Source organism: Trichogramma pretiosum, unplaced genomic scaffold (genome assembly GCF_000599845.2).
Source record: "Trichogramma pretiosum strain Unisexual culture from Peru unplaced genomic scaffold, Tpre_2.0 scaffold23, whole genome shotgun sequence".
NCBI lineage: Eukaryota > Metazoa > Arthropoda > Insecta > Hymenoptera > Trichogrammatidae > Trichogramma > Trichogramma pretiosum.
Genome location: NW_019641629.1, coordinates 223,984 through 235,456, shown reverse-complemented (window position 1 = coordinate 235,456; position 11,473 = coordinate 223,984). Strand labels below are relative to the sequence as shown.

The window sequence follows — 11,473 nt, the reverse complement described above, 5'->3', positions numbered from 1 at the left end:
ATAGAACCAAGCTTTCAGAGGATGCATCAACTGTTCGACGCAGACTCCTTCGGACGAGCAAATGGTTTCATACGGACGATCATCTAAGTCGGATTCTAAAAAAAAAAAAGCGTAGATAGAATGTAAACTAGAATTGAAAACTAAACTCCGATACTCACCATGTTGCGCGGACGACTCGACGACGAACATCGCCAACGTAACGACGAGAACAACGAGTGTAAATAACGATTTCGATGCCATGTCGTACAGCGTGTTACTTCTAAACTAGTCGAATGTTTATTTTCTAACAATAACAAAAAAGTCAGAGAGTAGTCTATTTATAAGAAAAGGATTCGCAAAGCCTAGATCGTAAAAATTCTCGCGAAAAATTATTTTTACTACCGAGATAGCATTCCGACGGATAGCCATAAATTTTCGGCGAAGATACACGAGCGCGTCAAAAGTCATGTAATCTGCATTACGAGTGCAGCTCAGAGCCTTGAGAGAGAGAGAGAGAGAAGATTAGAGGTACTCGGCTCCGAATTCCGAAAAGCCGCGCGGAGAGAGAGGACAGGCTTTAATTTGCAATTGAAAGAGATAAGCGCGCGATACGCAACTCGTGCGCGTGTATGTGTTTATTATACGAGCGACAGAGATAAATATTGCGCCGATCGTGTGTCCGAGACACTTATACTACTACTTGCACTTGGCACTTGCAATTATGCATGCGTATATATACATGTACAGTGCAGGTAAGATTTGGCGGTCGGCATTCTCGGCAACTGGCAACGATCGAAAAGGGCGGCGGCGGCGGCGTCAATGCGCACATATATATACTACCATTAAAACGTCGACGCTGAGGATACGAGTCGTTGCGCGACGCGCGGCTCTTAATTGGAGCTCTTTTATATACACACGGTATGAATTTCGTCGTCGGATACACACGGTAGAGAGAGAGAGAGAGAGAGGGAATCGCGCGAAAAAAACTCACGCACGAAAAACCTTGTGTATATAATATACCGATCGCGCCGAGAGAGATGATTCGGCCGCACACGAGCCTCACTTATATACGTATACATCTCGAGTGCGGCGATACACAGCTGTATTATGCACTTGTATAGCCGAAAAACTCATATATGTACGAGTACACGTATACGCTGTAAAGATAATTAATGATCGCTGATACACGAGTGTGTGTGTATATAATCGAATCGATGTGGCTGTGTGCACGAGTGCTCTCGAGAGCGAGATCGTGTACACGTGCACGTTTGAATAAGTAATTTCATAATTGCAGAGACGATGTCGCACGCGCCATCCGCTTCTTCTTCTTCTCCTTCTTCTTCTTCTTCATCGTCATTTTTTTTTTTTTTTTGTTTTCATACCGAGACATCGAACTGCCCATTGAAGATTGCATCGAGTATATAATGTAAGTAGTGTGTACCGAGCCTCGGAGAACGATGGCCAATGAACTTGGTTCGGTGTGTGTCTCCCGATTGCACAGCACTCAAAATGTATATCCCTTACTTTATATTTATATACACGTACGTATGTGTAGCGACGGCGGCACGAGATAATTCGCGACGATGTTATAATTTACGAAGTGCGATGATAGCCACTCTCGGGGCCCGCGCGTATAGATAGTGTATAATAACGCGGTATTATCTTTGCTGCCCCTGCGCTCGCCCGTATGCGTGTATTACCACGTATAATCGATTTGGACTCTCGAGCCGAGTAAGAGAAAATTTGCATCTCTCTCCAAATTGTCTCGCGTGAATCTCGATCGGTTTCGTTTCTCCTCGGCGATGACAACGTGTAGTAGGTACCGATCGTATATATGATTCTTTCGGACACCTCATGCCTCGTACTTATACTTACGGTTCATTTAATTTTAAATTTTTCGCGTGCGCCGGGAGCGACATCAAAAAAACAATTTGATTTTGACTTCAACAATTTAGTTATGCCTGAAGAATAGCAAGGTCGTGTCACCCTTGACATTTCAATTTTTTTCCCTCGTCTTTGTGGCAAAATTATCTAATAAAATGCATTCTTCGAGCGCCAAGCAAAGTGTTGATTAAATTTCAGTAATCATCTGCAATCGAATAACAATAAACCACTTCGATATGTTATTGAAGATCGAAATCATATATGATTAAAACAAAAGAAGATCAAATTCAAAAGTTTAGTCTATTACTTCCAGTAGTTTTGCAATTCAATTAATTTTATTTACTCATTGACAAGATCAATATCACTCGCTCATTTATCTTTTCCTCGACCGAAAGATAGATTATTTCGAGAATCAGACATCCCCATATTGCTCCGTATATAGGACGCTTCCATCTACTGCAGAGGCTTGAGCTACACTAACGTCACCAACGCAGTATATATTGTAGGCAACACTAGGCCGCAGTCATTGCATTATGCCTATATAAACGATGCGTGCGCGCGCATAAGCCAGCGCGAGAGTTTGTCCGTCGTCTGCACTAAGCAAGACGCTTACCCCAACTTTGACACCTTAGTTCGAAACAATGCAATATTGACTTTGATTCAAAGTATAAGAACGACTTTATATTTTTGTTTTTTTCATTACTCGCGTTCGACGTTTCGTCTTGTACAGTGAATAGCTTCGACTATACACGTGTTTTTGATACACAAAAACTTTAAGTAGTGCATGTGTAGTAGAGTGCAATACGACTGTGTATCGTGCGTGATTGCACGACGACCAAAAATGTCCACGTCCAACGACTTGGAGAAACTGAAGAGTTTGCGAGCAAACGTCAACTGGGAGATCGAGAAGAAGCGAGTCGAGCTTCTGCCCAAACTCGTCAAATTATTCGGCAACTGGACGGGCCGACTTCCGAATCTCCGCGACGTATTTCGGCCCGCAGAAATCGACTGGCTGCTCTCCAGGGTCTTCGCGAAGAAAAAAATCGGCACGGAAAATTATCAAGGCGAACGATTCGTCGACTTTGTCATCAGGACCGGCTACAAGGACGATCAGCCCGAGACATCGGCGCGTCGCACCACACCGCTGCATCACGCGGCCAAACGCATCCACGACCGCGAGAACAAGAATCGGGCGATCGGTCGGCTCTTCGAGATATACGACAGGTTGGACGTGAACTACGTCGACGAGGCCGGATCGACGCATTTCCACGTGGCCTGCATGGCTGGCTGTCGAGAGGTCGTCGAGAAATTTCTTGAGCAGGGCCGGGTCGATCCCGATGGCGTCTTGCCGAAAACGGGCGAGTCTGCGCTGCACCTGGCTCTGACCAACGAACGCCGGGAGATCGTCGAGTCGTTGCTGAAAGCAGGTGCCGATCCGAATCTCGCCGACAAGGACGGCACGACTCCTCTGCACATCATCGGCAAGAGATGCACCGACGACGACGACGACTTGGTGGATAAATTCTTCGAAATAAGCGAAGAAAAAAATCGTCCGGTAAGGGTCGACGCCAAGGACGAGTCGGGCAATACGCCGCTGCTCTTGGCTCTCTACCACGGCAACAAGAGGGTGGCTCGTACACTGCTGAGCCGAGGTGCCGATCCGGATCTGGCCGGTGCCGGCGGATTGACACCTCTGCACGTCATCGGCAAGAGGCGACGCGACGTCGACGGCTTGGCCGAGCTGTTCTTGGAGGTACTCGACGAGGTGCGGAAGACGGTGCGGATCGACGCTCGGGACGATTGGGGCTGGACACCTTTGCACTGGACCATGCGATTCGGCAACAAGGACGGGGCCTCGTTGCTGCTGAGGAGAGGCGCCGATGTAAATTTGGCCAATAACGAGGGATCGACTCCTCTGCACATTTCGAGCAAGGGATACGGACGTTTCGACACGACGAAGATGTTACTCGACAACGAGGAGTGTAAAGTCGATGTCCGGGACAAGTGGGGCAACACAGCGCTGCACTTGGCTCTGGGCCACAGTCAAACGAGGGTAGCGAAGTCGCTGCTGAGGAGAGACGCCGATCCGAACGCAGCCAACGAGGAGGGCGAGACTCCTCTGCACGTCGTTTGCGCGATGTATCGATCCAACGATCTGCTGGAGATGTTCTTCGAGGTCAACGACGATATTCGAAAGATAGTGCGGGTGGATGCCAAGGATAAGAAGGGAAATACGCCGTTGCACTTGGCTCTGCGTTTGAACAACAAGAAGATGGCCGAGTGTCTGGTAAAAAGAGGAGCTGATATTAATTTAGCCAACGAGGAAGGATCGACGCCCATGCACGTCATTGCCAAGAGAGACAAGGACGACGGCTGGATCGAGCTATTTTTCGGGATCGTCGACGACGTTCGGAAGATGGTGCGGGTCGATGTCCAGGATAAGTCAGGCCGGACGCCGCTGCAGTGGGCCGTGGCGAATCTCAAGCCGAACGCGATCGACGTGCTCCTGAATCGTGGCGCCGCCGATCTGTCCAACTTCGTTTTCCCCACCGTGAGTCACTTCGACGAGTGTCTGAAGTCGCACAGAATCAAAGACGTTCGGTTCAAATCGAGGCTACCGTCCATCGCCCTGGACGTCGTCGATCGTCTCGAAAAAAGAGGATACGAACCGAGCCGAAGCGACGCCTCGACGATAGTGAAATTATTCGTAAAGTACGAATTTTTCGAGGAGCCGACGATGGATCTCGATGAGAAGTTTGCGCAGGAAGCGAAGAAAACGACGATAGATTCGGGTCGGTCGCTCTACGATCTGATCCAGTCGCGAGCCGAAGAGGCGGAAAAATTGTTCACCGACGAGGACTACACCGAGTTGAAGCGCTCGAAGAAATTGAGTCGGATCAAGCTGAGGCTTTATCGAGCTTCTTGGACGCGTCTGCGAGGGTTACTGGCGAGAGCATTTTTCCAACAAAGTTCGTGATGTTTTTTATTTGTGGTGTTACTAAATGATGATGCAGATTTTTCATATCGTTCAAATAAATATATTAAAAAAAAATTAAATTAATTTGTTGTGTTTCAATGTAGTTCCTTACCGTGTGAATTATCCATGCATTTTGTAACCGAGATCATGACTATTGACTAGTATATTCGTTTGGCAACGTTCTCGAATTAAAATAGAGAAAGAATTAAACATATCTCATTTCAAGTATTTTAGACAAAATATTACACGATTATTTTCATTTTGTACACAAGTTTTTTTACGAAAAATCCGAAAGTGACCAATCTAAAAATTCCGATTCTAATGTATCGCTCAAAGGAATCAGGTAAAATACTACAAAGGGTCGGTATTTAGCTGCGGCTCATGGCACGCTTGCACAAAGGAAGCGATCAATTGCGCGTGTAATATAAACGAGCAATTCTATTAAAAATTAAAGTTTGAGTAAAAATCCTTAAAATTCAAGGCTAGTAATCGTGGTTGAAATTTTTTTCCCCTCGACTCGTGTAAGTGACTAGTATTGTCAAAATTGCATAAAACCTAAGAGGATTAAAATATTAGCTCAAAATTAATAACATACTTCATTTTAATACAAAAGTTTATTTACTTTTTAAAGGTCGTTTTTATACAACAATGAAAATTTATAAATTAGTATTTAGAACGTTTGCATTAAATTTTATACGTTCATTGAGTTCTAAAAAGATAGCGATGCGCCGAATTAACGTGAACTTTAAGATTAGCACAATTTGAGAAATTCTTTTTGCATTAATCACATGTATGAGGGACTTTATTATGCATCGAATCGACGTGGATTTTAAGCTGATCCTTTCGTACAAATGTCTCCAAGCATATAACACATTTATGAGTAATTTCTCTATGTACCGAAAAAAGGTGTCTTTTGAGATTACATTTTTGTGTGAATGTCTTTTCGCACGTATCACATTTATATGTGATACCAGTATGCACTGCATCGATGTGGGTTTGGAGATAACCCTTTTGAGAGAACATCTTTCCGCAGATATCGCATGTGGGAGTTTTACCATTATGTATCGCTTCAACATGTTTTTTGAGAGAATCTTTAAATGAGAATGACTTTCCGCATAAGTCACAGGTATGAGTAATTTTATGATGCACCGATTCGATGTGTATTTTAAGATTACTCTTATGTCTGAATGACTTTCCACATGTATCATAAGAATGAGTGATTTTACCATTATGCACCGAGTTGATGTGGGTGCGAAGATTACTCTTTTGAGAGAACGTCTTTCTGCAGATATCGCATGTGGGAGTTTTACCATTATGCATCGCTTCAATATGTTTTTTGAGAGAATCTTTAAGTGAGAATGACTTTTCACATATATCACAGGCATAAGTGATTTTATGGTGCACCGATTCGATGTGTATTTTAAGATTGCTCTTACGCATAAATGACTTTCCACATGTAACACAAGAATGGGTGATTTTCCGATTATGCACCGAGTTGATGTGGATTTGGAGATTACCCTTTTGAGAGAACGTCTTTCCGCAGATATGGCATGTGGGAGTTTTACCATTATGTATTGAATCAATGTGGGTTTGGAGATTATTCTTGTGAGAGAACGTCTTTCCACATACTTCACAGGCATGAGTGATTTTATGGTGCATCGAGTCGATGTGTTTTTTAAGATTGCTCTTATGTCCGAATGACTTTCCACATAAGTCACAGGTATGAGTGATTTTATGGTGCACCGAATCGATGTGTCTTTGGAGATTGCTCTTCTGTCCGAATGACTTTCCACATGTAACACAAGAATGGGTGATTTTCCGATTATGCACCGAGTTGATGTGGATTTGGAGATTACCCTTGTGCGAGAACGTCTTTCCGCAGATATCGCATGTAGGAGTTTTACCATTATGTATCACTTCAATATGTTTTTTGAGAGAAGCTTTAAGTGAGAATGACTTTTCACATATATCACAGGCATAAGTGATTTTATGGTGCACCGATTCGATGTGTATTTTAAGAGTGCTCTTACGTCCGAATGACTTTCCACATGTAGCACAGGCATGAGTGATCTTATAATGTTCTGAATCAATGTGGGTTTTAAAATTGCCCTTTAGCGAGAACTTCTTGCCACATACGTCACATTCGTAACCTTCTCGGTAATTATGAACCGAATTGATGTGCGTTTGGAGATTACTCGTTTTAGAAAACGTCTTTCCGCAGATATGGCATGTTGGAGTTTCACCATTATGTATCGCTTCAATATGTATTTTGAGGTAACTTTTAAGTGAGAATGACTTTCCACATAAGTCACAGGTATGAGTAATTTTATGATGCACCGATTCGATGTGTTTTTTAAGAGTGCTCTTACGTCCGTATGACTTTCCACATTTATCACAAGAATGGGTGATTTTCCGATTATGCACCGAGTTGATGTGGATTTGGAGATTACCCTTGTGCGAGAACGTCTTTCCGCAGATATCGCATGTAGGAGTTTTACCATTATGTATCACTTCAATATGTTTTTTGAGAGAATCTTTAAATGAGAATGACTTCTCACATACATCACAGGCATGAGTGATTTTAAGATGCACCGAATCAATGTGAGTTTTTAAATTACCCTTCGTTGAAAATTTTTTTTCACATACATCACAAGTTTGGTTGATTTTACGATTCGGCATGTCAGCAATGTGTTCTTTGAGTTTATGATTATAATTCACATTTTTCATAACTGTTTTTCTGTTCTTTGGCTCGCTGATTCTGCAGTTGGAATTCATATTTAACTGTTTTACGTCATTCACTAGTGATTCTTTTTTTACTGCATCCAAAGCTTCTAATTTAATTATGGGAATGTTGGGCTTGACGTCTTCACATTCAACAATTATTTCCACTTCGTCGTCGAGTTCACTTCCAAGATTTTCTTCGCTTTTTTTTATTGTTTGAATCTGTTGAAAAATCAGTACTATTATATTTTATTTCCATGAAAAGGAAAACAACTACCAGTTTCTTAGAATTATCAACACTTACCGAATTTTCTGGCGGGAATGGTAAGAGTAGGAAGTTTTTGAGATCAGGCGACTCATCACTAGGCTCCTCTTTTATTCTGAAATAACCTCAATTACATCAAGTATATTGTTATGATTTTTTTATACCAGCGGCCCGAAAGTGACTACTTCCCTGCCGCTGGGCAAAGCGAGAAGAGCGATTTTCGGGCCACTCTGTATGAAAAATAGTATACAGGCCTATTCCGCGAAAAAAGAAAGCCCCAGAGCACGTATTTATCGACCTCGGCTTCGCCTCGTTCACTAATTACACGTACTCGGGGACTTTTCTGTTTTTCACGGCCTAGGGCAGTAATATACTATTTCGTATAGTTTCATTCTCATGAAGTAAAAATTACCTGATGGCACAATTGAGTATATCACTGGATTCCATCGTTCTCTCTTGGAATTTCGATAACAAGTAACCTTTCCGTGATGATTTCACATATAAAACTAACCAAACACGAAAAGACAAGCTGGGAGCGATGTGCTCTCTGCTCGCTTTATCACGGAAAACTATACGTCTGTGCGAAGAGCTCCAGCTTAGAGGCACAGATCAGCAAGAAACACCGCATCGGGCAAACGGCACGGCACACACACAGAGCCCCGCGCGGCGTAAACAACAGAATGATCACAGATCGTATGCTGTTCAAAATATTTCGAAAACTGCATACGTACTTTTTGGATGATTTTATAATACTTTTTACTCTCTGAAATTTTTCTGTAAAGTTGATACAATGTTCATCAACAATTTAATGTTTGCTAGAAGTCTTACTTTTTTAAGGTAATTTTTTTTTAGTAACTCGAAGCTATAAAGCTAAAAAGAGAGTCAGAGAAAAGTTACGAATGGTTCTGTTTCACGTCGAACGCACGGGTGATTTTTCGTCATAAACGAATGCACCACTCTTATACATGAAAAGAATACCAAGCGTATATCACCATATAGGTTACTCGTGCCTACCGCGCCTCGAGGACTCCTCGCGCATATGAGTTTGGCAGGCTGCAGCGCGCGGCAACAACAACAGCAGCATCAACTAGAGAGCTCGTAACACTAATCCGCCTCGTTTAAAGCCAAAACGAGTCGCCCGCGGGGCCGCTTCTCGTATACACTTACGTACGCGCGTATATCGATCTTTTCTCTACCTACCGAAAAATCGTTATCTCGGCCGGACAATCGGATATACATAAGCGTAACGAGGCTCGTGCAGATATTATACATATTATTGGAGCTACTCGTCTGTGCCGGGACCCGAGGCCATAGGAGCACTACTGCGCTGTACAAGTGCGTAAAAAATACTCGTGCGCAGCTACTCCATCGATCAGCGGGCGATTTAGGCGATGCAGATCGGTGCAATCGACTTAGCGTCGAATCGTTATTTTTCTTTTTTTTTTTTAGGAGTAATGATTAATTCGAGGCTAAAGACCCGCTCCGAGGAGCGAAAAAAATACTTTGCCCCTCTCTCTCTCGAGATACGTGCGTGCGTGTGCAATAACTTATGGTGCATTTAATGTGTAATATATATTTCAAAGCCTGTGCGTGCAGTGCACAGCTTCTGCGAGCTCGATATATATATCGATTCTTGACGCTCGTTCGTTTTTTTTTCTTCGTCTTGTTTTTATTTCAAAGCAATTACGATCGCGGCTCGTGTCCGCGAGGAGATATTTCAAAGACGAAGTATAAAAATATATCGGCAATTAAAAGCGTTTAAATTCGGCTCGGAGCGTCGATGCTCTCAATGCTGGTGACTTTTATGCCCGACGGAGTCGCCGAGCTAGCAATAAAATATGATTGAAACGTCATCAAAAACAAATATAAAACGTTACGCAATGATACACGTCGAATCCACGCGCATTATCATCATCCTCGTCTCGTTCCGCTGCTGCTGTATATATCGGCTTTATCGATCTCTGCGCAGCTTATATGAAGCAGATCCGAAACTCGGCGGGGAGCCGCCCACGAGCCGCTACTTTAATGCCGCAATAGACGCGCGCGCAAATTTCCTCGAACGAGCCGAGCGTCGAAAAATCTATAGGCCGTTGCGATATGGGCAGTTTGGCGATCGCTTGGACCTTACCTTACATATGAATATAACGCGTAATTTTGTTACTTTTTACTCGTAAATCATCGTACTACGAGGGGCCCCTCTCGTTAAACTTAATGCCCTATGTGCAAAAATCGCCTCTCTGGGCTCTCCTTCCAAGGCGCGCGGTGTAAAAAAGAGGCGCTAGACGCGCAGATGTTTCCGTTGTCGTGTGTGTACGAGAAAAAATTCGGATATATATATCGACGATCGATATACGTACGCGCGGGGCGATCCGATCGCGGCGATACCGATAACGATCGCCGCAGACAGAACCCGACCATTTTTTCGAGGGGTCAAATTAGTAGTGAGCAAGCATTTCTAGCCCTTCTTCTTCTTTCTCGAATCTCTCTTCCGAAGAACAATATGCTCGCAGACCGATCGCAATCGCTCGGAACAGGGCGCTGAAGCCGATCGAGCGTGCCAAATTGCTCATACGCATGCCGTTAAAGCGCATTAACACGTGTGGCGTCCAATGCGTTACATATATTATGCATAAACTGTATTGACTTTCATTTGGCTTGCTCATTGGCTCGACAGAGAATTTTTCATCCCGAGACTTGCAGTCGCTAATCTGTATATGATCGATTACGATCTCTCTCTCTCTCAGCGGCTCTGGTCGCGATCGCGCGGCGTTAATGTTTAAGCGCCCGTAACGCACCATTAATCATGACGCCGATCGAGAGTGTGTGGAAGACGCGTTGTGATGTGTAGAGCGCCACGTTAACGCCACGTATATACGTTACGATTTCAAGGAATGCAAAATGGTAATACGCGTATAAGAACAAAGCCACGAGGCGGGGATATCGTACGAAATTAATTCAACAATCAGCGAGTGTATAACAACGCTTAATTTTAGGCCAATTTTCCGCGCTCGTGCACACGTCTCTATTAAAATATCCTTTCGAATCGGCTCTCTCTACAAAGCAAACAGCGCCGAAATGTATATATGATAAATCGTTTAAATTCTCGTGAAGCGCTTATACGAAAAAGAGTCAAATATATATCAATATATATTTCTGCCACTCATTGTGAATTCTCTCCATGCGCGCGATTAATTCGATAATTACGTTAACACTTTTTGATATGCCAATGTCGGCGCGATAGGTCCCCGTTGCCACCCAACAGCAGCAGCTATGAAACACAGCTGCCATCAGCCGGGCCTGTAATTATCGCAACTCGAGCGCGATTAAGAATCGCCTCCGCCGCACACGTACACACACCTCTAATCCTTTTTGCGGCTGGCAAACTTGCGGCTATGATTAAAAAGTATATATCTCGCTTTATTTTTCCTCGCGCGTCCACACACGATGACATAATAATCAAGCGGCACACGTAGAAACGAGCGCCAGTTTTTTCTCTCTCTCTTTTTATTCGATATATATTAGAGCTGTTTATTTTTCCTCCCCCTCCAGCGATATCTCTATACGTGGCGCTGAACCTATACGCAGTTCCTGCGTTAATCCTTTAAACTTCCTTGAAATTAAAAGCCGATCTCGGCCCGGCCTAAGTA

General features: G+C 43.6%; 2 protein-coding genes across 2 annotated transcripts; one reads left to right on the top strand and one right to left on the bottom strand.

The window, feature by feature from the left end:
- The first annotated feature begins 2,704 nt into the window (after window positions 1-2,704).
- LOC106654552 (ankyrin-1-like) lies at window positions 2,705-4,840 on the top strand. The gene has a single exon (XM_014374476.1). The coding sequence runs from the start codon at window positions 2,705-2,707 to the stop codon at window positions 4,838-4,840; it is 2,136 nt and encodes a 711-aa protein (XP_014229962.1).
- An 829-nt stretch (window positions 4,841-5,669) lies between these two features.
- Window positions 5,670-8,367, bottom strand: LOC106654551 (zinc finger protein 260). The gene is made up of 4 exons (XM_023459115.1): window positions 8,239-8,367; window positions 7,866-7,941; window positions 6,067-7,783; window positions 5,670-5,695 (listed from the first exon to the last, which is right to left on the bottom strand). The coding sequence occupies exons 1-4, from the start codon at window positions 8,271-8,273 to the stop codon at window positions 5,670-5,672; spliced, it is 1,854 nt and encodes a 617-aa protein (XP_023314883.1). The 5' UTR covers window positions 8,274-8,367.
- Window positions 8,368-11,473: the final 3,106 nt, after the last annotated feature.